We start from the raw sequence: 27930 nt of genomic DNA on the forward strand, positions 1-27930 counted from the left end.
GAACGCACGGAGAACAACGGCTGGCAGGCACGGTACGCAAGGGCGTCTCAAGCGAAAGTAAACATACCACACGCTCGCGCGCGCCGGAGCAGACGAGGATTGTCGCGACGCCCGGTCTGTCTGCCTGCGTTTCACGCCCGCCGGGCCTGCAAGTTCCATTGTTCGCTCGCTCGCTCGTTATCTACCACAGCTGAAGAGCCCCGTAATACGGAGGGCGTTATCGTGTGATCATGAACCGCGGCCGAGTCGTTATCTTCGCGCCCAAGAAGCGTTCCGCGTCGCTCTCCCGGCAGTTGTCTGTCGCCCGTCAGAAGAACGTCGGAGGACCGCCGCCTCAGGTGCGGAGTAAAACCACTGAGGACGTCGACGACATGCAGGTCCGCCAGAGGCTCGCCAAGGTGGCACGGAGGCTGGGGCTTGTGTTCGGCGTCCGCTCCAAGTCAACGGCCGAAGAATCGCTCGTGACGCGCTCTTCTCTCCGGAAGTCGCCGACGTCGACAACGGCCAAGGCAAAGAAGACGGTCCGCTTCGAGGAATCCACAACGGTGAGCCTAGTTCTGATCTAGGTGCAGTGCGAAGTTCATTGTCGCGTAGTGATTTGCCCATTGCAACCTGATCCCATCTGTCAGATCAGTTTAATCATCATCATCAGCCTGACTATACCCACTGCAGGGCGAAGGCCTCTGCTATATTTCTCCACTTAACCCGGTTCTGTGTTTAAATTGATATTATACGAGTGTTTAAATTGATATTCCTGATCGTGTCGCTTACTGCGTACATCAGTATTTGAGCGTGTTGTCTTTGAAGTTAACTGATGGCCACTTGTAGTTTCTGGGTTGTTCTTTGCGCGATATTTCTTATTTGAGAGCAGCACACTATGTGGGGACGCATGGCTAGTTCTTATTTTTTTTGCTTCTTCCATCTGATGATGCGGCGAGCCAGCGAAGAGTTCTGCGTCAACAGGGACAGTTAGGTGTGAACTTATTTCCCGCAAAATGATGGTAACCGTAGGCTGCACCTCGTGAGATATTTGTCAAAGACACGACTATCGTATGCGCTGGAAACAGTGTCTTGCCCAGCTGTCCTTAAAGAACTCTGAAAAGAGCAAAAACATCAATAGCATCTCCTTATCTTTGTGCCCGCAAGTGCAGATGGAGCTGATGCGACCGTCAGCCTGCCTGCCTCTATTCACTCTCGGAGTGGTTGAGAGCGTCGGCGTGCATATAAGCACTCGCACATCCTTCTGCTATTAACCAGCACCTTCACTGGAAGCCACTTCCAATTCGCATGAAACCAATACCTTTCGACAAAGTTTTTATTGGTGACGTCATTGTCAACATGTTCTCTACAGTACTGTTCAAGCGTTCCAGATCTACCGAGAATCGATACCCAGAGGTCAGCGATAGCTATCAGACGGTTCTGCGAAACGCTTGGTCTTGGCAACGTCCCGGAGGCTGCTGATATTTGCGATGCTATGTTGATAATGTGATAAGAGCGGTGAACTTCGTTCTAGTTTCTTGCTGTTAGTTCTCATAATCAGACACGCGGTAGCACTATTATAAATGTCGTTCGTTTCAACGCAGGCGCTCAAGTTCGCCCCTTGGTAACAAAGTTGTTCTTAAGATGCGGAAATATATAGCCAGGAGGTCAATATTGAGTCGTGCTGTCAGTTATCAACGTTCAAGCGGAAACGCGCAGAATGCATTCCAGACGACCTCAGTTATCAGATGTCTGCGTTAAGCTGATTATGATGTTTATTCTGGACAAAAATTATCACTCCCGCACCTCGTGTTTCTTGCGCAGAGTGACTGTGCGTGATTTGTCCAACGATTATACGCCTGTGGCCTCTATCGGAAAAAGATAAGACTGTCTACCCAGGCTGCGTTATTATTATTACGTCCTGATAACTAGTGCTTCAGAAGTGGGCGGATTTGGCTAAAGTAAAACTAAGGGCACATGTGACCAAAACTTTTGTTGCTATACTGTCCGATGTCCACAGGAACTATTACAGGTAGCAGAAATAAGCTGCCTTTTGCCTACTCAAACAAGAAACTCCTCTTTATCCCAACCTCAGCTCATAGGCGATTTAAGATCGCATTTCTTCGCAAGCAAAGGAAGTATGACGAACATCGCACAGCATTCTTTATTATTCGTTACACAAGCAAAGTAATCTAGTTGGAGGGGTTCGAAGCTTTGACCATCGCTTCGTCGACACAAGCCTCTCTGCCAGAAAGGATCGAGAGTCGCAGGTCATTCAATTTACACCCTTATTGTTCAGTAATTTATATAAGATTAGTTAGCACATTAGTACAATACTGGAACTAAATAAATGTGAGGAAAAAATTACTGGCTGCAAGTTTCCTAGACGGAGCGTCCGGTGACGCGGATTCCAGTTGCTTGTCTTGTGCTGGACGCAAGGCTGCAACAAAATTAGTTAGCTTTCGGCTGTAATGACACGGGCGCTGCGAGATAAAGCTAAATGCAGGAATATTTCTTAGCCATTATTGTATATCAGTACCACTATCGGAGAGTCCTAGAAGCGCAGACGTCTGAGAAGCTGCTGTTCATAGAATTCGCAAGCGTGGCGTGTCATGTGACACTAGTAAATAGTACGTAGATGTACAGGGGCGGACATGAATAAACGCAGCACGCTTTTCTGTTAAACGTGCCATCGCGCCTTTTGTATTGGAGATAATAAAATGGCATTTGTCCTAGATAAAGCGCACTGGTGACTACTACCAGTATGCGCATGCCATGACTACAGCCAGTTTCAAATAGAGAACGTGTGAAAAAATTTAGAAGAAAATAGCGCACTCCGTTTACTTATGCCGCACCGGTACGTCTGGCGAGTACTCTACTTGCCGCACCAAGTTGTCGGTACTCTCAATATCCCAGAAGTTTGTTTCTGGTGAATAAATGAAATAGGCCTTGCTATGGTTGTGAAAGAACAAAGCCTGTTCATGAGGAGCTTTTAGACATTTGTTTTTGTCACCAATATTGTATTTACTGACATTAGTGCGCTCAAAGAAACGTTCATTGATAAGTGTAGCTGGAAATAATGAAATACCCGAATGATTAGCATTGGTCGTCAATGAAGTCTCCACCGTTGAGTGACCGTCTAGAAAAATATTGTGCACGCTGTTTACGATCGAGCTGGGCAGTCGATTCGTCACTGATTCTGTCATCACAGACTAGACGAAAATACTGACGTCATGCTTGAGGCAATCGTATTGTTGTTGCGGGATTTTTCTTCCGGCGAACAAAAGAAATGAAAGTAGAGTTAATCGGCGTTCTTTTTTTTTTACTTATCTCTCAGAGGGTCACTGTCAAGTACTGGGCGCCTAAACGATTCTTGTTTCGAGATATGGGTAATCTATGACGAGTTGAGGAGCTCGCAGTCGGCCCTCCATACGTGAAACTCGAGTTACGCCGAAAGTATATGTGAGAATTACGTGGATTTTGTATTAACGGGTTTCATCTAGCACCCTTGACGTTAATGAGATCAAAGCGTCAACTCTGATCCTCGATTGATCTCATTGAGCGAGTTACAAACCCGGAGGGCTCGCTGCTTGCGCGTTGTCGCAGTAATCTTCTTGTTGCGTGGGATGCACGGTTCTGTTGTATTCAGTCATTAGGCGCAACTCTAATTTTCTGTTGATATTAAAAATCGCTTCGATGCATTTCAAGGTGCGGCGATGGTCGTCAGACACCAAGCATTTATTGGTGAAAAAAATTTTGTTCGACAATTTTCCCGCCCCTCGATTCGAAACTCTGACGTCAACACTGAAAACCTCCGCTCTCTTGAAGTAAATGCTGATGCAGCCCAGTCTCCGAGATCTGCACCCGAAGTTCCGTCCATGGACAAAAGTCTATCCGTGAAATCTACCGACAAGGGTGACGTCTACATTCCTAACTTTGCTTTGGCAGCTTAAGAGGCCCTCGTTTTTCGTGAGACTCGAGGCTGTTAGATTACGGACTTCATCTATAGGCTGCCTTTAATTTGCCATCGCTGTCCCCTTGGCTGTTTCGCAAAAAAAAAGAAAGAAAGAAAGAAAGAAAGAAAGAAAGAAAGAAAGAAAGAAAGAAAGAAAGAAAGAAAACAAAATGTCGTAACAATAGCGCTGCCGTTAGCTCAACTGCATTACTTCGATCCTGTAGTAAAGCCTGGCGAATACCTCTTTCAACGAATCGTAAAGGGCAGTAGACTATTGACTCAGGACGTTAGGGGCTGAACTCTTAGTGCTCCAGATCGAGCATGCCTGGAACAGTAAATTTAGTTTAAAAAATGACTAGGGCGTTATTTGAGAGAGGGGGAGAGGGGAGACCTTGCTTTGGTACACAGCTACTCTGGAATGCCCTCATTTTGCGCCCAATCGGTTGGACTCCATTACCTGATATGCCGTTGCAAAACATTTCGCGCTCATAAACAGTGCCCTCTGCAGTGATATCAGAATAAACCGATTTGTTATCGGGCGCATGTCTTCATAAGTACGCGCATTGTATCATTGGAGTTGCAGTTGAGAATGACTCAAAGCGTATTCAGGCAATACTTTGTCAGCAACGCATTGTCCAAAGAACGCGTGGTGATTCGACGGTGTCCAAAATGAACATTGGTGACAAACTGATGCTCGCTTGTACCTATTTATTTCCGCAGTTCAATGTTTAACTGGCTGCTGCTACAGAAAGCGCAGATTTTGCGAGATCGAAAAGCATAAAAACAAAAATAAGTAGGGGTCGCTTCTATCGGCCGTATTCGCTAGAACACTAAGATGAGAAAATTTTGTGTTCGTATGTGAGAGGCAAGACAACAGCAACATAGGTTTCCGGTACGTGGTCACATAGTCTTTTGACGGTTTCGGCGTAATCACCACAGTCACGAATTTTGAACGAGTAGCGAGAAATTGGCTTTCATTTATCTTACAATGTATTCGTGCTATGCTCAGGCCTTTTGCAGTCGATCGAGCGTTACTAAGGCCAGAAATAAAAAGGCCTAAGAACAATATTTTCCACGTATATATGTTGCAAGTTGTCCACAACTGCATTTAAGAATCGAGAAGTTATAACAGATTAATTCCCCTAGGATTTGTTTCTCCTCGCTCGGGAACACATGTCGCTGTTCGAGCTCACATTAACTCAGCACATGTGTTCCATTTTTCGAACCGCTGCGCGAAAGGTCTGCCTAAGGTAGCTGCACTGCCTCACGGCACATCTGGCCTCCGTGTTCTCTTTTTGAGATGGTATATTGCTCCGCTTGAATCTAGCATATCGTCTGCTGAATGGGGATATGTGCTTCATACTCTAATCTCTGACGCAGCTTTCCTATCGAAAGAAAAACGGCAGAAATTCAGTGTTCAGTGACCTCATTCAGCAGCTGCCGGCGGCGACCCTATATTGATGTCGTTCGAAGGTCCTCCTTCCTGTCCCAAGATGCCGTGCGGATGCCAAGGCTGCGCCCTCCGTCGGCAGAAATCTAATGACTTGGAGTGTGCATGCAAGCGTATTGGGTCTGGGACGAAGGAGAACACCGATATCGACAGACTGCGTGTGTTCAGCACAGGCACTCCGCTGATAACCTGCGTACGGCTGTTTACAGGGCGTGATGTCCAGGTCAGCGCGTCTTCAATGATAAGGAGTGAGGGCATGTTCTTCAGTGAATGATTTTATCTGTGGCTGAGACCGTGCGGTTGTTCGCTCTGGGGCCGATTTGAAGTTTGATCTCGGGCACCATGGAAATGATTGATAGGCATTTTATTCTCTCTTCTGGGATAATGCTCGCCTCGTTACAAACTAGAGACGCTACAGAAAAGAAAAACAAATGAAACAGGAACCTAAATCTACGACGACCATGTCATTCTCGCACACTTCTGCCAGTATATAAATATAATTTGGTCAGGATTGTTCCGCAGAATTACGGCTGAAAACGAAATTACGCAGCTTTAGGAAATGGTTAGTGCGGATCATCATCATCAGCCTGACTATACCCACTGCAGGGCGAAGACCTCTCCCATATTTCTCCACTTAACCCGGTTCTGTGCTAGCTACATCCACTTGACCCCTGTGAACTTCTTAACCTCATCAGCCCACCTAACTTTCTGCCGCCCCTTGCTACGCTTTCCTTTCCTTGGAATGCGGATAGCAATACGCTAATGACTTTAAAATGTTGGATAACTGAGCTAGTTTGTACATACTTCAGCTTTTTTGATGCAGCAGAATCAACTGCATAGAAAACCTGAAGCTAATAACTTTTCACCTTTTCGAGTAACGTTTGGCGCATATAATATTGGCAACGAGCCCGCTGTTACACTCCTATCCTCTTAACAGACTAGGCGGCTTATTCTAAAAATCGCTAATTACCGGTCTAAGGAAGCTGTTAACATAGGCTTGTATTTGTATGTAACAAAATGACAAAGAATAGCTTCTTATTTTCCGTCTTTATTGCATCATGACGCCATGGTGACGAAGTCAACTAGAGTGGGAATCCTGGGGTTTAGTTTTTTGGGCTATCTTTTCGCAGCTCACAGGGCGCGGCGTAGAGGAGTAATTTAATACGCAATTAAGACGGGTATATCACCCACGGTACATTTCTAATGATCAAAATAACTGAACTCCTGTTTGTAGCTATTAATATTCTGATAAATTTCAGAGCAAGCGTCTAAAGATTGACACAAACTTGGGCGCCAACAGGCAACCGACAACACACATTACCTCTTCCATTCAACTGAAATAATTTCAGCGAAGTCATTTTGTCGACTTTCTTTTGAAGCTTGAGTAGCTGTATCCACCAGCTGTGCTCCTGCGCATATGCCGGAAACCTCGAAGATGTGCATTTCATAAGACATTCCCGAACAAAAAGTATATATATATAGGCCTGACATGCGGGCATGTAGATTGTTGACGTCATTCAGCCTGCATGCGGCACGGAGCTTGCCGTTCATCGAGAGAAAAGTAAGAAAAAAAAAAGGGGGAGGCAGCTGTGATAAGAGGGACAAAGGAGCTCTATATTTATGACCTTTTCAAGCATATTTATATTTCTGCACTGTTTTCAGCTGAAATGCTAAGCCAACCGAACAGCTACCGCCCCTTCCGAGCAATAAGAACGAAGCCCGTTGAACCCAGCAATGCACAGAAACACGGTATAGCTTTCCAGGTGCAGTGATTGCTCCTGCAGAGCAAGCGGCTATCTGGCCTCCTCGGGAAGAACACGACGCTTCTTGCTAAACCGGTGAACGCACACGTGCAGTTGCCGTCATTTCAACTGATAACGTCGGCGGATTGCGACACAATTATTTATTTAATATCTTTTTCTTGACGTGCATTTCTATTTACACATCCACCCTTAATGAGCCGTGTCATTTTATTTACCACACGAGTTTCACTTTTCTTTTACCTTTTGCGTGTGCGCTTCCATTTTCTAGCATATTGTTACGGACGACAAGGAAGTAGAAGCGAGCAGTGGAGCGGGCAGGAGCGCTCGCGCTAGGCCCGCGAACATTCATTAAAAAGTCGTCTACCATCGTCATCGATCATGTTCTGTCTCCTGTCTTCATCGGCTTGCCGCCCCGTAACATTTGGTTGAGGTGCTGGGTGCTTCATAATCATCCCCTCATCTTGGTCCGGAGCTTCGGTCCCCTGCGACTTCGTGCGCCGTCGGCTGAAGGTGAGGAGGCATCGCATGGCTGTTCCCCAGCCTGCCGGACCCAGCAAGACTTGGCCGTTCCTCCGCCCCCCCCCCCCCCCCCCCCGCCCCGACCACAAGACACGACGAAGGAAAGACTGACCCGAGACGCCACATATGACCACAAGACACAAGGAGAGACCCGAACGACCTTATGTGACCTCACTGACCTGATATGCCGACCAACGACCCCACGACCCAAGATACCACTACACTGGAAGACATCCTCCCCTGCCTATGTCATGCGGTGCGTGCCTTGGTCTCCGCCTTGGGGTCATGGCGACGTGTGGCCTGAGTCTCCTGGGTCAAGGTTCAGTGGGAATTATCGTGCCGGCAAGCAGTTCTCTTCTTCTTTCTTCCTCTTCTTCAAGCATCCAGAGAGAGAGAGAAAACTTTTAATGAGCATATAATCAGTAAATATTCGCAGGAGCTGGGCACGCCTATCATGCCATCAAATCAACATCGCTAAACTTCCTCGTCCACGATCGGGACGATCACTCGGTGGCCCCGGGTCATGTTATGAACGACAAGGAAGTAGAAGCCAGCAGTGGAGCGGGCAGGAGCGCTCGCGCTAGGCCCGCGAAGATTCATTAAAAAGTCATCTACCATCGTCATCGATCATGTTCTGTCTCCTGTCTTCATCGGCCTGCCGCCCCGTAACAATACCATATATGACGTTGCCATGGTTTCCTCTAGCACAAATTTAGCAGAGAGCAACAAGCACTCGCCGCTATCTATCGAACCGAATCGGGGCACATAGCACTTCTTCCTTGCTGTCAAACCCACTTTCGCAGCATAGGGTTCCATGTACGAGACATGGCCCAGGAAGGTGTAGTGCTGCCAAGGCCGCTGATGCTCAGCGAGGTCTTGAAGACGGTTGGCCAATGGACCAAAACGGCAAATAAAAAAGGTACCCATGGAAGCGAGGCAAAGGCTTCGTGGTTTGTAAGACGGACTGAACAATTCCTCGCACCAAGTGAAAGTGAAGGTTTCTACACCTTGAAAGCTGTAGAAGTCTAATCATCAGCTCGGACCCGAGTTAGGACTTCGAGCGTCGAGCCGACAACAGGCCACTAACTCCGCAGTGAGTGGCCGGACGTAGCTGGGCCAGCCCAAGCTGGCGGTCAAAAGGATGCAACGGTTGACTACCGTACACTAGCGAGGAAGGTAACGCCTGCATCGTTTCTTGCTTCGCCCTTCTGATAGCTAATTAAAGCGGCGTCATAGGCACAATGGTTCCGTTCTGTGTAGAGCAAGTCCAAGTAGTAGGCGAGGATGTCAGTGAGTGTCCTGCTGTTCCGTTCGACGAGTCCGTTGCATTGCCGCTGATTTACAGACATCGCCGAGTGGTGGATATACCATGCCAGCTTTGTGCACTTTTGAATGCTTGCGACAAAACAGTTGCTGCGGTAAATAAGGACGCCCGGTGAAGAGCGCCATGTTGAAAAAGCAGTCGCAGTGCAAAGAACAAAGTATCGGAAATGGCCGCAACTGTTACCAACTTGGTAGCGCAACGGTTAGATATCCATGGTCTGCAAGCGTTTTCTGAAAGGGCTTGCGTTGTCAAGATCATTTAGTTCAGAAGGTTAATTTTGATAGTTTGAAGCCGTTCGTGATTTGGACATATACGGGTGAGAGTCGTCCGTAATATGTCCCGCTCAGCGAGCTGTCATATAGTCTTACCGTCCTTCAGCATTCCGAGCCACCAAATTTTTTCTACAACTGGGGCTTAGGTCCTGACACGCCTCAAGTGACGAGCCATCGTACCATTAAGGAGAAACTGCAAACAAGATCATGCTGATCGTCGTAATGACTGAGAGCCAGAGAGGAAGAGGACAACGTGAGCTGCCGAGAGCAGGAATTCGTGGCGCACACGGTAGCAACACCAAAGCACTGGGGACGCCGGCGCAGAGGGGCCGCCTCCACCGGACGCATCACATGGCGTTTCTTGACATCGGGTCTGTGCTAGAGAGAAGCCCATCTCTTCGCTCCACCCTCATCCCCTTACGGCATGGAAGAAACAGAGGGACGGATAGAGAGAAGAGGAAGATGTAGGAGAAGGAGGATGCAACGCTGACGGTCCACGATTGTGGCCCAGAGTTTGCGGCACTGTGGTGGTGTTTGCAGTAGTTGCAGGACGGCTAACATTATGACACTTCAACGTAACCCTCGAATGTGTCAGCCATTACTGAAAAAAAAAATGCAATCACACGTTACAGGTTGTACGGTATTGTCACAGCCAGAGTAGGGCGATAGAAAACAGCGAAAAAGCAACCAAAAGCCTGCGGCCACGTAAACACTCATGCAGTTTAGAGAGCCGATACGCTTGTGGGCCGCGTTGTGTAAACGGCACCACCAGTGCGCGTCATCAGTGAATTACAGTGCAGCTGAAACAAATAGGTTGAGGTAATTATCTGTTCGTCACTGGTTTCCACAGCAGTTTTTATCGTGTGCTCCATTTAGTGGAGAACTGAGGCAGGTGCAACAAAAAGGTCACATCCCGCTTTCGAAGTGGACTCTGAACGCTCTGGTATACCTGCTCAAGCAACACGCGTATACCTGTGCAAACTGTGCGTCATAACCTGTACATTGAGGCGAATGCAGCAGTGATTTTCTCTCAAACATGCCCTTTTCGCTGCACGCAGAAAAAACGGAGTTCGATTAATCACCAAGTTTTTTGTAATTTTTCATGACAACTTCAATTTATTTTTCGTTTGGTTTGTGTAGTTTAATGTCTCAAAGCGACTAAGGCTATGATATACGTCGTAGCGGACAGTTCTGGAAATTTCGACCACCCGGGGTTTTTTAACGTGCACTGATACCGAACATGACGCGGGTGGCTGCCGCGGCCGGTATTCGAACCCACCTCCTTTGGTACAGCAGTCGATTATCCTGACCACTACGCCACCGCGGCGTGGTTCTGAGAGGTTTATGCGCTCTGCAATAATCACTTAACATTAGTTAACCATTTTATCAGCCAGCTAGTCAGTCAGTGACTCTTGTCAGTTGATCAGTTTATCTTCAATTTGTTTGTAAACTTCTCCGAAGTATTTTTTGTAGTCGTTATCCTTGGAGAAACATGCTGGCATGACTAATCAACAAACAAAGGGTTTTGCCGGGCTAGTTCGTATAGCATAATAAAATTGAAAGCGCTCGGACAGACAAAGACGAAGGAAGTGGACAGGGCGAAACTTTATTGAGCCACCAAATGGACTTGAAGAAAACAAGACTTTCTAACCTATCCGCGCAAAAACCTTAAGTGCTGGTAAAAAGCATGTTCATATGGATGATCTGCTAAATGCATGCAGAAGTTATATTTCAGAAGTGTCACATTCTTAAGCCACACTGATCTTTAGCTTCCTAGCATAGCGGAAAAGTGACACCGATGAAGTGGGGACCTCAGCATGTGCAAGCTGCACAGAGCAACAAGGACGACAAAAATAAAACTTTTGTCCTTTGTGTCGTCCTCGTTTTTATGCTTTCTGTTTTGAAAGGAAAACCAACTCTCCGAGATTTCCTTCATTCTGAGGGTTAAATGCCGCGCAAGAAAGCAAGGACGGAAGCTCAAGGGCAACACACGTGGCAAATTGGAGTTTTAGTATAGAAGGGAAAAGTTACTATATTCAGTAAGAGAAATATCACAGAACTGCACAATTCAGTGCGCAACAAAAACAGCGGTTGGTTTGACTCCGCCAATCAGCGTACTGAGGTGTAAAAGTGTCCAAATCTTGGCTATCTATTATTACCTATTATTATTACCTATTATTTGAAGGTAGGTGAAGTCCTTTAGTCAAACCATTTCTCACCTTTAACGCATCTTTAGAGGGCATACGATCTGTGTTTGGATCCACTGGTGGAAGTTGATATAGACGATGACATTCAATGCAGCGGGCTAGTGAGTGAAATTAAAACACGCGTAACCTGCTATGGCGAAAGTTAATGTTTTGTGTTAGCTTCCCACGAGAAATTCCTGGGTTCGAATCCGTGACGCTGCGACGGTTTCTTTCTTACTGAGGTTGGCAGAGGCTTCACTGAGGGTTCCTGTTTAGGTATAAGCGCTTCTGCATCGATCCAAGCTTTCATCTCATTGCTAGTTCGTGCTAGTGAGTGCCACTCACTTCGCATTCCTAACAGATTTGTTAAGTTCGTCTTCCCTGTCAAACGGTACGAAACTTTTCAGCAATTCAGCAATGAAAATGCAAACATTCGAAGCTATTTTGTGCTGAGCGTTGCTGTTGCTTTAATAATAGCAAGTAATCGTAATTATTGTTCACCCAAATTTTTTTAACGCGAGTTTCATTCAAGAAGACTGGTAAGCAGCCTCGTTAGGAAAGTGAGGTCGCCTACTAAGCTTCAGTCTCAAGGCACTATATTTTGTAGCTGAAGAACGCGCTATTACTTGATGTCCAATATTTAAGCACACACTTAAGAAAAACGTAATTACAACTTTCAGTGCTTGTCAGAGAGTTGTGGTGTAGGTCACTCAACTGCGCTGATGCATAGCCTCTGTCGGTGTCTTTGGTTGCCAAATCAGTGTTTGTTGCTCGCAACGTGCTTTTCTTGCAAGCACCATGACTTGTAGCCGTTCGACGTCGTGAGGAAAGACGAGGAGCTCGTAAATGTCACGGAGGAAGAAATGCAGGAAGCACACTACAAATGTTGTGTCCTGGAAGTGAAACGTGGGCGGAATACACGTGTCCATGGAGGCCACCTTGACCTGACACTAAACGAGTGGCCATAAACCTGTTGCAGCACTATCCGGCTGAAGCGTTGGAGACATGTTAACAAGCAGATAAATTTAAATAGATAAGAACATATCCAGATCTCTACCTTCTCATCTATGCCGGCCTTCTTCTCCGACCGCTCTTAGCAACAGCAAGAAACTTTATTTACTATGAGGTCATACTTAAAGCTTCGCAGCAAGTGACGGCGCCATTTCTTTCCTCGTGCGCTCATTTTTAGTGCTTCAATTGTTATTTTGCTTTTTCACTACTACAGTGCAGCTGTTTATAGGTACCCGTATTTTGTGCTTGCGCCTCATCGTGACGTTTTGGAACTACATGATTTAGGGTACATATTCCAGGCACGAAGACGTCGGAAGTCCTTAGCCAGTTTTAACACTTACATGAACGGGAAGCCCGTTCATAGATGTGTCAAGGGCATGTTGTTTCCGGGAGGAGTGGAATTCGTGACAGATAGAATTCTGGAAATTAAAACGCCAGTGCTTGAAAACGGGCTCAAAATGATACCGTTTTTGTGAGCTGCATTCACGTGTAGCTTATTCCTCTCTGTGCGTGCGTGCGTCCGAGTGAGTGCAGCAAACAACACGGTTGATTTGTTACCTCTTCATTTTCATCATGACCTAACCGCTCTTGCTGATGGTCAAATGAATTTCCCACAGTCCTTCAGTTAACCCTGTTGTGTACATACTGAGGCTCCATGTTATTACATCAAACTTACTATTGTTTTTTGATCACCTTACTTTTTCTTCCCACTTCGTGAGCTTATCTTCACCTGGTATCTATACTGACTGAAAGATAAACATGTTTAATCTTGCCTTCGTACTTTTAGTCCTGCACGTACCCATTTATTTTTCTTCATAATGGCTAGGAGGCATTTGCTCACGGTTGTCCCCTGACTTGTTCTGCTGTTTTATCTCTGTTACCCCTAACTTCCCTTTATCAAGCCTTTTCTTTAGCGTCCGCCTTTCGGCCTCATACGCCAGTAAGGTACAGTTGATGTGTACTCTCGCCTTCTGAGAGATAACGGTATCGACTGTTATTCATGTTATGAGAGTGCCTACAAAACGCAATCCACCTCATTCTTATTGTCCTAAGTTGTTTGATTATCTCCAGGAACAGGGGAAATAAATTCCTTGAGAGGTGTTATGTGTGATGCGCATGCGGTGTCATGTATTGATGTGTGACCCCATGCATGTGTGATGCGGAGAACATAAAGTTTATTGTTCGCTATGGTTTTTCTTTATTTCTGATGGGGGAAACACGGCGTGATCAGTTTATGCTGAACAGCCAGCATTGCGCGGTTATGCCAGCGCTGCAGGGGTGATAATGTGCTCTTAACACATGACGCCTTAAAATACATGAAAATCCATTTTTGTTTTGGTGTTGGTGAGAAAAGCATCATTAATACTAAATGCTTAATGATTGCGAGAGTTAGTACTTGAGGACAGTTAGCACTCAGAACCGCTGGGAAAAAGTAATTGAATGATGACGAAAAAAAGGCAGGCGGACTATTTTTTTACAGCAACTTCATAGGTTGAGCTGCAGCCTTCGTTCAATAGGCGGGCACCATTTGCAACTCTATATAGGTCCAGGCTGTACAGCCTTACCTCCCACCGCTCCGTATTTGAAATAACTACATTAAACAGTCCTGGGTTTGTTTGGCATGTTCATACCACGTGGTACAGGTCGCCGTCATCTCGTATTGAGTGTAATTGGGTTCATAATCTTCGGGGCGCATTACGTGTAGCTATCTGTGACCTATTAGTCTGGGGCTTACGCCAAAATAAGAAAAAACAGACTCGTGTGCCTCGGGCTCGTCCTAAAACCCGGCGTTAAAATCGACGGCCACCTGATAAGTATCACTTCCGATGGGCATGCAGTGTTAGTCTGCGGAGTTTTCTCTCTTTGCTTTGCCGATTAAAGCTCTTCGCCCACTACAAAAACTGTGAGATTCGTTAGCCGACGCGCATGCAGTGCGCTCTAGTTTCAAGGTCACCCGCATTGCCGGCGCTGTGCAACGTGGCGAGGTGCACTCAATTACTAGTAAAGAAAACGGCGGATCGCGCTACGAACAAAAGCGTTTTTGTAGTCTGAAGGCCATGAAATGACATCTCATATCCTGTGCTTCAGCCAAATGTATCATGCGATATTATCCTGCTTTTTCTTTCCTTCATTAAATACTATTGCACCACTGCGAAGGCTTCATGATTCGTTAGCAGTCCGCAAGTGTATTTCCGGAATTTCAAGGTCCCGTACATTTCCTATACTGAGGTGCAGCAAGCATTGCACTGAAAGGACGCGACGAGTATGCGACACAAACAATAGTGCTTTGAAGCGCGGCTTTAATGGCGGTCGAAGTTCCCAGGTATTACCTTGGACAGCGCGAAACCCGTGTAAATCGAATCCTCTCCAGTCGCAATTGCGTGCCGCAGCAACAGCTGGCGGCCTCCGTTTTCAGGGTGTCAGCTTTTTGTTGTTTGGAGCACATAGCTGGCTGGAAATTTGAAGCGAAAAAAAAAAAAAGGCGAACATCCTCTACGTACATGTGTACGAACAGTCACGACGCATGCGCAAAAGCTGAAAAATTCTGGGACACGCTGCAGTACCTGCGTTGTCGGATGTTTAACGCGAGGGTTAGAGCTGTGTTCGGTACATTGCAGCGGTGTTCAAGTAAAAACAACAAATAAAACGAACACAGAAAAAACCGCACCTACTTTCTTTCTCCATGAGCGTAGTGAATCTCGAGGCTTCGACGCGTGCGTAGTTCTGAGACTCGTACGGCCGAGCCTGAAAAAATAAATTATAGAATGCTCCACTTCTGATGAACACGACGCTTTTCAATACAGCCCCTGTCAAGGACATCCTGTTTCCGCTGGCTGTGAAGTGCAAACGTACCTGCTTCAAAGCCTTGACGTCACGATTTAAGACCTCTGACTTCATGCTAAGAAAAACACATGAAGCTTTCCATTCCATACGAAGAGGTCGCCAAATCACTGCGCTGTAGGTGTTACCTAGTTTCTCATTTTCCTAAAGCATCAGACAGCCTCTGTATATCGCACATGTGATGGCTGGCCTTCGTACAAAAGAGAGTAACTCTAGCAATTCATTTCAGCACACAGCATTTACAAATTCCATAATCTAATGAAAAGTCAGAGCTGAACTACAGTTCATTTAGAAAGGCACGTGCGTGCGTGTGCCAGTTTAGATTTTTCTTTACGTCACCAGCAGTAGACAAGGTCAATAAATACTTCGTTCACTCCTACTAATACTAAAATGTGCAAAGCTAAAGGCATGGCAGTTCCTATCGGCGGCCATTTCAAATGCAGCATCCACATACATTTGATATTGGCGTGAAATTATGCGCGCAATTATGGTTCGTTTTTTTATTGGGATAAGAATAGTATTACTGCCGTACTGCTTAAGCTGGTTGCCTTCTTTTTTTCACTCCGCTGTTAGTTTCTGAGGACGAAGCGCGCGCAATAACTAGTCAAATTCACTTTAACGAAAAACTGTCCTGAAGGAAACACGAACAATTGTAAGAGGAAGACTGGACAAGCGCTGACTTTCAGTTTATGTGGTGTTTTAACGGCAGGTTATGTTGAATAACAGCAGAGACAAAAATAAACACTACAGAAATTGCAAATGTAATACTTCAATATATTGTCTAAGACTAGAATTCAATTTTAACCAAGGCAACCGTGGACAGAAAAAAGAAAAAAAAAACTTAATGATGGCTACATATCCACGACCTGTTCTGGTTGGCCCTTTGTGTGCATTTCTGCAGGTCTGATCAAATTACCTTGAATATGCGAGTGGCTTTCCGCCAGTATAGTAATCGATAGCGCATGTTATTCACGTTCCCACGTCGCATATTACTATTCCGTTGGCACTGAACTGAGCGTCCAAATTTCGGTATTTCTTTTCTTTACGAAGAGGTCTGCCGTTCGCTTTGCAAATACGACGAAAAAAAGAATAAAGGAGCAAAAAATAATTTTTACAACTAGTTCCAGTGAGACGATGCTTCATTGTTATTCGTCTATGATACGACCATTAAAAGTCTCGTCGCGCGCTTCACATTGCAGTCATACTCGTCTCCCACAATGTCATGCGGCACCTGTGGATCAGCTCGATGTGCAGTCTGCATAAAAGACACGGTATGTAAAATAAAAAAGGGGAGAATGTACCAGCCAGCTCTTTTAGTCCGACGATCACGAGCACTGTCGAAGTTAACTGGTTCGGTGTTTGTTTTATGTCTGTTGTCGTCTTGTATTTCAAAGGACTGCCGGCACTGGGACGAGTTTGTGCAGCCAGCGAATACAGGTTACTGCTTAGAATTGCAGAATGAAGGTGAAATATAATGGAAACAGAACAATAAAAAGTCCAGTGAGTAAACACATACGATAAGCCTGCTCAAAATCTTCTCAGGTAAACATCCTTGCGTGCTCCGGGATTTTCATTTAATTTTGGCTACGCTAAGGTAGTGATTTATCTTTGCATTTCTTTGCTTGCTCATATTTAGAGGTAGACCTGTTCGAGCCCGTTTCTGAAGTTTGTTTTCTGCTTTTTTTTTTTTTCTTCTTCTTCTTCAGCGGTTCTCGTGTCGAAGTCGTAGTTGGCAAAGCAGCGTAGAAGGCTTTGCTTACGCGCATCCTGCCCCATTTTAAAACTCGGCCCGTTTTGAGCTGTCATCTACTTTACCAGCATCGAAACCATTTTGATAATAAGCACGGTTACAGAATTCATGCAAGCAAAGAACAGACGCTGAGGGAGGTTTCAAAGTAAAATACCAGCGGAAAATCATAATGCAGTGTAAGATTAGGTACTCAATACATACGCCGAAGAGAACGTTAGGAAATTTTGTACCCTTATAATTACGGAGAAAAATCAATAAAGACAATTTAAAGGGGCTCTGTAAGGCTTCCCTACATTGGTGTAAAGAGAACCATTAGAGAGAAATAGCAAAGAAGGGAGTTGGCACAGGAGCGATGACATTATCCGAGGACTTGTTCTCTGCAGTGTAGCACGCTAGCACGCACGGGGCTGTAAGGAATTGAAACAGGTTTGTACACCTTCAAGGCTGCCAGCAGATGCGGACATCGCCCCACAATTTTACTCTTATTCGGAAAAGGGGGTGATCAAGGCGAACTGTAGAGCAGTAGAGCACGTGTCGTTTGACAGCCTACCGAGAAATTTTCGAACAATTCATAAAAAGATTTTTCGAGCACATTTTATTTACATTTTGTGGAACTGTGCAGTAAAAACAAAACAGTGTATCCTTCCTCGACAGGCTCGCAGTTTTTGTGCTATTTATTTACAAAGGGAACCCTATTAGGTCTCTATGGCAGTATTAATTACTCCTTTAGAGCGCAGAGAAAAAAAATTGGAAGCGATGTTTTGGCACGCAACACAATTTTAAAGGTTCTTTTTTAAATATGTTGAGGAAAGTATCTTCCAATACCTAACTGATTCGTTATAGTTACTTTAAAAATACACCCCGTTAGTGTTATACGGCTGTAATAACTACTCAGTAAATGCGCAGGAAACCCTTTAAAATCAACTTTTCCTACGTGTCCGAAGCGTACGTCATTCCCATCTACATGTGTGTCCTAGGTAGAAACATACATTGATGCAGGACATTCGCTAAAGGCATATGTTGATGCGAGGGGTGTAGCCAAATGAAACGAACAGTATAAGAAGGTCACACACACACACACACACACGCACGCACACGCGCACACACACACACACGCGCATACCCATATATATATATATATATATATATATATATATATATATATATATATATATATATATATATATATATTGTATGTGCTTGTGTATGTGTGTGTGTCTCTGTATGCAAATGTGCATTATGTTGAATATATATATATATATATATATATATATATATATATATATATATATATTCAGCATAGTGCACATTTGCACACTTCAGGGTCATTGTTGACGTTCATTTAGCCGTATACGCTCGAGGCGCAGATGTTCGCCATCACGAACATCCTCATAAAGAGCGCTTGATGCGAATGTTATTCGACCTTGAGTATCTATCTCGTATGTGGATCCTGTCACGCTTGACGTCCTGTGCGTTGTTAGAAATGTTTAAATAAAGCAAAGAAGTACTAGCGCGCTCTCGGGAAACAATGTCGAACATGGCGCTAAATGCGTCAGCTATTTTTCATGGGGAACAGTTCGCCCGTGCAGGGATTAGCGGCGGTTAAAGTCTATTCGCTGTTAATCTCCAAGGTTCGACATTTGTTTTGTGAGTAATGGGTGTGGGAATGCGGTTTTATACTGAAGGAGTAAACCGTGCTAAATTTTCATTCGCTTTAGATTTTAACTTGTTCCGGTTGGCAGGTCTTCAGCGGAACATACGGGTGAGGATGGCTTATTGGCGAACGTTAGTCTACGAAAAATATTAGTGATATCCCACTAAATAATAGGTATGGCGATTCCAGTATGGTCGGATTTAGGTATAGAAAAAAGCAGCAAACAGCCCTCAAATGACCCCCCCTCAAGCCAGAGGCATCGCTCCAAATGTGTGACGTCGCGGCACAGACGGGAAAAGAAAAAAAAACAGAAAAATGTGTTCTTTCGCGCTCACGGACTCGCGAACTTTTACCAAAATGCGCGCCTCCGGTTCTCGCGTCCGTCCGTCGGTGTCTGCAGCGGTGTCACCTCGTAGGGCTCTATGGCGGAAAAGAGATATAGTGAAGTGCAGAATAACGAAGCGGTTTCGTGAAAACTTGACAGGGCTGAAATTCATCAGCAAAATTCGTCGTTTGACCTGTTGTACTCTGATGAGCAAACAACTATCGATGGAATTGAGCAAATATATGTATTGTTGCTGGAACTCACGAAGCATATGAACTATTTGCCAGCACGGACTCACTCGAAGAAACCACGTTCTAAGCGCTTTTCGTAGGGTCAAGGCGGTCGGCCGTGACGTCGTGGTATAGCTTGGCAGCTATTGGTTGAAGGGGTTTCCTTTATGAGCTGGATGCCGCTTTCTTCTTGACCTGTATCCGGCTATAGTACCTAGAGGGATGAAGCGTCAGCAGTTGATGCCATCCTTGCGTATAGAGCGCTTGAGCAGGACATATCCAACTGAAAAAGCCTAAATAAGACTCCAGCGCCAGATTTTTAGAGTAGGTGCTCGTGTCTACCCAATCGCTTGCGGGTCTCTGTCGCACTCTACTTTCACTCAAGTGTTGCCTGAGCGACACAGCGGCGGCGCCGATATCTGGCCGTGTTTACATGGAAGTGCGTCTCTCTCGAGCGCAGTACACAACGGTGACGCCTATTCAGAGAACTTCCTTTCGCTTGCTCTCTGTTAACAGGGACACGAAGGGAGATGAGAAGTCGAGGCGGAGAAAAATATATACAACAAAAACGCAAGCGGTGATGACGTAAATTACCCAGGAAACAATTTGCTTGCAATGCCTCAAAAGGTGATTGGTAATGTCACCTAGCCAGTGATTAGTTGTGCGAAACAATACAGTTGGCTGCGCTGCTCTGATCCTTAAGAGAATGCCCTTTTCCTTGACGGGTATTAGTCGATCGTTTATATCGTAACAAAAAGGCAAGTTTCACGTCTTCTGAAAAAAAAAAAAAAAAAAACACTCTAGTTTGCCTGCCACCCAACTCGAACAATTGAGACAAAGACGTTAGGGAGGAAGAAATAATCTAAAAGTTGAATCGATGAAGAAATTAAACCGAGGAAACTCGAACACAAACTTGCATTTGTATGTCTATTTGTAGGTCAGATTCAAAATGCCATATTAATTATGCATAGTAAAGTACATATACCCTTACATTAGCACGTAAATGGGAGCAGGTTATACATTTTGCATGAGGTTTAGGCTGCAGTGGAATGCATGCTGCATCCAAATGTAAAAACGGCGGAAGATGATGCAGACAGCAGGGAGATGGCTGGCATCACATCCTTGGGCAGAAGAAAGCAGAAAATCTGATGGTTTTTGGTTGGAAACAAGTGCTCTCACGCCTGTCGCTCTTTGTGTCGTTTTAACAAAATCGGCGTTAAGTAAAGCACCTTTCACGTGTATACTAGATGTCGGTAATCTAGAACATCTGCTACAGTATAAGTACTATGTTATATAGTATTGTATAGTAAATACATATTATTGTAGCATATATAAATGTTCGTCTTATAAGTTACTACTCTTACTAAACTGAATACATCGGTTGAGTTGGGATATGCGAACCTTCCAGAATAAGTAATACTTCACGAGCTACTTGATTTCGATATAACGCTTCCTAGCAGGCTTATTTAGCATTGCGTCTACGAGCTTACCGTCGAACACGAGCATCGTGAAGGCACGAGACCTTTGCTTCTCCCGGCCTTGAGCCTCCGTTTAGCGTGCGGTCGTCGCGCGTTGTGTAGATAGGCTGAACGTGCCTACAAGTGCGACTTCCTAATCAGCTTGAGCATCGCGCACGATGCTCTAGTTGCCAGTTCCATTGACAGCCATTGTCTTCTGCTCCCTGCACTCGCTTTTGCCTCCCCACCCTTCGCCGTCTGCCTCGTTTCCGGACACACTCGTGATAGGAAGCGTATATCTTATGTTGTGCTTCTCACGCCAGCGCGCACTTAATACCCACGCATCCGCGATCACGTGGTCTCCCCGCCTTCGCAGGTATGGCTGCTATGTCTTTCGCTTACCTGTGTTTCTGCGCATCTCGATATCTTGTTTACTGCCTTCTCTAGGAGACGTATCACGGTCGCTGTTGTGCATATAGCTCTTTATCAGACGTTTCAGGATTCCATCTTTTTCGGTTTTTCTCCTACAAAGTGTGCCGCACCATGTGACAGAGCTAGAAAAGACATCTCGTGGGAGTGGTCTTGTCGCTTTGGCCGACCAGTGGGTCGGTGTTACTCCGGAGAAAGGAATGCGCTTGTTCATGCACCTTATTCAAATCAATCATTGAATCTTTACGAATATAAGCGCAGCCTAAATCAACTGCATTTCTTCGCCAGCAGCAGCGCGAAGTCCACTAACGTCCACTGAATTCCAAATAGCTACGCCTGTTACGTTCAAACTATGCATGCGACCTTTTGATCTCGTTTATAAGCTGGACGCGTATATCTGGAACGCAATACTAAACTGATGAAAATATGTTTATTAGAGTTGAAATATTAGTGCTAGCGTTACGGTCAATTAAGTTATTGATTATGAGGCTCAATCAATTGCCAAATATATATTTATAAGGTATTTTTAGATGTGTGGGTACATGTTACATTATTTATTTTACATATTTTGTGGTGTACACATTTGATAACAATTGGTTCACAGGAATGAAAAGGCGCTGTATCTGTCACACTTGTTTCTGTGGACACCTGACCGCGCCGTAAGGGAAGGAAAAAAACTGATTGGTTCATAGGAAGGGAAAGGCGCGGTAACTGTCTCACTTGTTTTCTGTGGACACCTTAACCGCGCCGTAGGGGAAAGGAGGAAAGTGGGAGTGAAGGTGGAAAGGGAGAAAGAGGAGCCGTAGTGGAGGGCTACGGAGTAATTTCGACCACCTGGGGATCTTGAACGTGCGCTGCCATCGTACAGCACACGGACGCCTCTTCGTTTCGCCTCCATCGAAACGCAGCCGCCGAGGTCGGGTTAAGGGAAGGAAGGAAGGTGGCAGAGAAAGTAGAAAGATAGAAAGAGGAGCCGTAGTGGGTGTAATTTCGACCACCGGGAGATCTTTAAACGTGCGCTGACATCACACAGTACACGAACGCCTCTTCGTTTCGCCTCTATCGAAACGCAGCCGCCGGCAGTTGGAATCGAACCCGTCATGAACGAAGTATGTGTACGTGCTAAGAGTGTCCACGTGTCTGCTACGAACTTACGCAAGAATGTGTAACACCTGTTCATTGGAGACTATTGCCACATCATGTGTGATCTGAATCGCAAGTGGCCAGAACGTCGATCCGCGTCATAGTGGCGTATAATGGCCCATTTTTCATCGGCTTACTCGACTGGGTCTGCAGGCTGGGTTCGACCAGTTGTACATCCCAGAGCGGTGTCAGTGCGTATCGGGCATTGATCCATCCCCGAAGTAACCGTTCGTATATACGGTCGTGATTATTTTCCAGAAACTTAATTCGGCGTGTGCACCTCAGTTGGAACAAGAAAGCGGGTGGAGCGAATTAAAGGCCGTGCCGTGTTTTCTTCTACGGTGTTCGTTGCGCCACAGAAGATAATGCGCGTGCTTCAGTTCGGGCACAAGATTAATTGAGCTCACGTGTTCCCCTCTAAGACACGGCTGTATATTATGTTCTGCAAGAGTGAGGCAAGCGGCGCGTTTATTGAGCTTGTTCCAGGGAAGCTGCGTCACTCTGGAACGCTCAGTGGTCCTCCTGCAGGTCAATTATTTTGCAGGATTTGGGAATCCTGTACAGCCGAAAGAATTTGTGAGAGAAATATGGCTGCAAGTTTAGAGGTTCGCTTGAAAGCGGAGAGGGAAAACGTGTTTATGCACGCGGGAGAGAGTGTGCCAAGCTCAGTCTTTGGCTCTGGATGTCGAGGTCGCGAGCGTGCGAAAAACTCAACGGCGGCCTTGATCGCCACGCCGGGCACGATAAACAGTCCGATCACGTTTCCGAATTAAGGCCCCCGGAAAGCGGGCGCAATTCCAAAAGCGTGCGGAGAGAGAACATGTCGCGACAACTTCGCTTGCATGCGTTAGACGCGCCGGGCAGAACTTGCGCGCACACAGCGTAAGGGCGGTGTCCGGAGGTAGTTGCAGCGGCTTTCACAAGTGTTCGCGGTCATGGACAAGGAGCGGAAAAACACGGAGGTGAAGCCTTTGTTTTTCTTTCGAGTACGTAATGTTGGGCTTGTTTCGCTGATCACGATTTTCGTGTTAGTCATGTACAGCACAAATTTATTTCATCTCCTCCCGAGTGGGACTTGTCAAAGTGGGGGGGGTCTGTGGTCGCAACTTATTCGTGGAACTAAAGTGCTGTAAGTAAGCGAAAAATGAGCTCAACTTCGTGAAATATCGGTCGAGTGTGCAGATGGAAGTTCATTTTTTTTTCACACAGCACTGCCTCATCAGTTATGACAGATGTTCCGATGTCCCTTGTGCTTGTGAACTTCATCTGCGCTAGTGCGTACGTATACCACGGGTGACGAGGTGTCCGCATGCTTGAAAACTGGTGTAATTGGTGGAAATACGAGGTAACGTTTCATCTCTTGTTCCTGGAACTGTTTCATTTTCGCAGTTAGATCTTCATCGTATTTGTGAAGAAGAGGGCTTGGTTAAGTGTGCGACAGTTCTCCCGTAAAGCTGTTTGCAAATAATGTGACGTCCGAGGAGGCAGTGGGCAAGTCGGTGCGGTGAAAGAGCCTCCTTGCTTGGATTTTAAAAGCCTCTGTTCTTGCTCGTTTTTCCTGCTGTGCGGAACATCACAGGGCTATCAGCTGATGTACATTTGTGTTTTCAATAGTTCGTTACCAATATTTAGACGAGGCACAAGCACGCGTGTCGCTTCAGTCTGTATCAATGAGTGATTGGCAGCGGTCAAACCTGGACCGTGCGCGGGTACTGACACCCACCAAGCGTTTGAACTGCATAAAACTCGACGACATAAGTGTATGTAATACAAATGGTTATTTCAAATCTCGATGCCGTGCACTTCTTTCTAAAGGCCCATCGCAGAAGGCAATGTCGAGTGCCATGAAGTGTAATCACTCGTGAACGATGATAACGACGTACTTGAAAGGCTGATTCCTATCTCAAGTACTGGCATTCCTGGTTTCTGACATTTAGATTACCTTTGCCTAAAGATGTCACTGACAGAGGTATTAGACATTTTCCACAGCGTTACCGCTACCGTCAACCGCTACCGCACGCAGTCATAGGCGGAGGCGCCCATTGGCCCTGCGTGCCGAATCAGTCTACATTTGACGGGACGTGTCGCCCTCAGGTTAATCTGCGCACGCGCTCTAACATTCGCGCGGTAGCTGTGACGGTAGTGGTAAGCGGTAGCGCTCAACTAAAAGTCTGTAGGGGTAGAAGGTAGCGGTAAGCTGTAGCGCTAAACTAAATATTAGAGATTTAGCTTACCGTGATCCGCGATCCGCCACGGTGACCATCTACCTTGCGTTGGCGGGGCGAACAAGCTCATTGGTCCCGACGCGGCAGGGCCATGTGCCGACATCCAGTATGTGGCGCCATCTATCCGCGTCGAGGGGGTTTGGGCATGCGCAGTGGAACGCGCTGTTGCAGATCACGGTAGCGGATCGCGGACCACGGTAAGCTAAAAATGTCTCGTTTTCAGGCAACCGTTTACCGGACGCGGCCGTGCAGGAAACAAAAAGGTGTTTCTCCGGAGTCGCACAGTCCAGTCGCCTCAGATATGTAAGATATGAGAGGACGCGCATTCCGCGTACGCAGACATTACGCGAATAGTTCGCAGAAATTAAACGCACTTTTCTCCTAGACAGGTGTCCCGCATAAATGTTTATCTCGCTAGTATATGTGCCGTCCAGGGTAAGTGGAGACCGTAGGGAATGACGACTGAGATGCGCAATAATACTAGCACTGGTATTCAAAGTAAAGATCTAAATAAATGCATTTTTTACCACACACAACACCATCATTGCAGAGCACGGAGTCCACTAACGCAACGCAAGCAAAGCCGTTTGTATTTTGACCGAGACAAGACAGCGTCTTTGTAATCTGGTTGTACTCGAGTGATCAGGCTTTTTGGCATGCCCTTGCAAGCCGTCTCGTGAGAAAAGCTAGATTCTTGACCATTACCCGCAACGTTAGAATAATGTGCCTCACACGGCTATCCAGGAATTTAGTCCCACGATCCGTCAGCATTTCAGCATAATTTCGGAGACAGTAAAATTTCCCCAGCGATACTTGAGCGTGCGAGTATGCCGGGGAAATGTGCTTACTATTAAAATGGCATGCAGCAGGCCCTGCCAATTAGTTCTTTACTTTCTTCACATCGCCATTTTCCTTCCTACGAGACCCATTTCTCTTCGCTCTCTGCTAATGACAACGAGCAAAAATCTTATGCCGCTGGTTCTAGTCAGAGGATTGGCACATCCTGCCTTGCAACATCTAGACGGCACTGAGAAATGTACAGGAAAAGCTCGTTACTTGAGGCCTAATGCACTGCATCGCTACTGACAGCAGCGGAATGTATTGCCAACCAAATCAAGTCACGCCTTCCGCCGCTCCTCCCATACGTATCCGGCTATTGAAGGCCGTCTGAGCACTTTGACTTCCCCAGGAGGTGTGAGCTTAAACTTGTAAAGGTGCACTCTATAAATTTTGTTATTTGAACTTTGTTGCCATCTACGTGTATCTACGTTGTATCTTGGAGAGACCATCAAAAATGCATGGGCTCGGATACTTGTCTCCATCGTTACGTGTCTAAAGATTATCCATAACGACTTCGTCATGACCGGTATTCAGTCATGCCCTTTCGACTCCTGTTAAATGAGTGCCAGATTTCTTAATCTTCTGGGATGCCTTTTAGTAACGCTTTTTCTCTTTTCTTTTTATTCTGAACTCGTGCAGAAAACTTCTTCGAAAAAGCTCGTCAAGCGTACCATCAGCAAGGCTTGCCGCTACGTCAGCCTGGGTGCCCTGTGCTCGTCGCCTGTGCTCCTGACGTCATTCCCCACAGAGCCCAACATGGCCACGTCCCACCGCTCGGCCTGGTCTTCCTGGACGGAGCCAGTCACGTGGTCTCACGGTGCCCAGATGTACATGTAATGGCGTGCATCTAGAGTCCAACCATGTGCCGCGACCTCAACTACTGTGCGCACTTTTTCCGCTGGACATTTTACCGTTTGTGCCTCTCCATCGTGTGCATTCTTTGAATGGTTCATAATGATGACCGTGTGCAGGCTTTCAAGAGTGGTAATGCATGTCCCGTGCTGTGCTCAGTGGGATATAGCATTAACGAACACACACGGAGTTCTTGATGAGAGCATTCGAACAAACTTAAGCCACAGACCTGTACATGATGGTGCCCTAATCAACCGAGAAATGCAGTACAAGTTGAGAGCAATGGTAATGAATTGTTTTAGCTGGAGATCATGTGGCAATGACAGGTGTTCCTGCTTACACCATGTCATTCCTACGTTGTAGTCTCTACACAGACAACGATAGAGTATGCACAACTTACCGCTTCAAAGGTGACATCTCTTTATTGTTTGCGGGTATACTACGTCGAGGCGGCCGACATTAATGAATAATCCCGCTCGCACTTGCGCCATTGAATTGAAGATGTACTGTTTGTTAGGCAGCTGCGCAGAGCAGGTTTTCAGGTGCGTCAACTGGGACTTGTTGAAGCGAGAACATGCCTGAAATCAATGCACAAAAGCAATATACATGTAATATAATACTTGTTTTCTCCTAGCCATAATTCATTTGCTTTATAAAAGAGAATTTAAGATATGTAAAAACGGAGCAGAGCAATATTCTGAAGTGCCTAGTGGCCGCCTATGTACTGCTCAAAGTGATTTTTGGAACGCTTATCTAAACGCGTGTTTTATCGATTACTGGGGTAGCGGAGAAGGGTAATGTTAGGCAGCTCAGTGTTTAAAACAGGCCGGCTTTTTGGGCGGGTATCTTCATAACCAACCGGGATATATATATTTTTTTTTGCCCAAACAGCCAAGCTGGCTATCTGGAGCTTATCAAGTTCCTGCGCTAGCGCCATACCAGTAGCGCATTCAACAAAAGGCCATGTGCGCATAAACTTCGCAATTTCTTAACGGCCTCCTTCAAATTGAGCTGCGTAGAAATTATACAATTACTTAATAACCTTTGTTCACGGATTTTTTATTGCCGTAAATGTTCTCAAGATGCCTAAAGAATGCAGGAGAGGTGATGTTTTTGTTTTCATGCTGTTCGATCGCGTTCGCCACAGTTACTCTTTAGTATTGTAACATACAATGAACTGCACGTGCGACAGAAAACATAGCACAATTTTCCTGATATTGGACTACTGCCTGCTTCCACAACGACAGACTTTTTTGCTGCTGCATATCCATTAAGTGCCTTTTAAGTGTGCAATTTGTGTAACGCAAAAAGTTGTTGCATATGATGCCACATAATAGAATCTTCCTTTTTTTTGTGCCTCCCACGAAAGTAATTTCCATTGTTCATAACAGCGTTCAAATTCATGCATGACTGTCTTTGTGTGCGTTCCCTGAGTGGATCTTTTTTTATTTGGCGGATGAAAGTGCTGTGCAGAGTTGAGGCGCGCGTATAAGATGTATATAAATGTACATATGAAAGCTTTTATCTTTGTATAATATATTTTTGTAACGATGATCATTGACTCGTGCTTGTGAAGTACCGGCGAAGAACAAAGCGAGATAACTGCATGCATGCGAGCACACGAATAAAGTACGTTGACAGGCTTGCTTATTTGTTCCTGCTGTCCACTTTGTAATACGAGCTTGATTGATGGTTGTTGCAAATTAAATTTTCTCTCTGTGTGGA

At 45.7% G+C, this 27930-nt stretch overlaps 1 protein-coding gene across 1 annotated transcript; it reads left to right on the forward strand.

The window, feature by feature from the left end:
• On the forward strand, nt 1–27930 carry LOC146173163 (uncharacterized). Its single transcript, XM_084584948.1, has 2 exons — nt 1–545; nt 25993–27930. Exons 1-2 carry the CDS (start codon nt 231–233, stop codon nt 26188–26190), a joined length of 513 nt encoding a protein of 170 aa, XP_084441074.1. The 5' UTR covers nt 1–230; the 3' UTR covers nt 26191–27930.

The sequence above is a fragment of the Amblyomma maculatum genome, chromosome 11, assembly GCF_055883805.1.
Source record: "Amblyomma maculatum isolate TAMU_Amacu chromosome 11, ASM5588380v1, whole genome shotgun sequence".
Taxonomy (NCBI): domain Eukaryota; kingdom Metazoa; phylum Arthropoda; class Arachnida; order Ixodida; family Ixodidae; genus Amblyomma; species Amblyomma maculatum.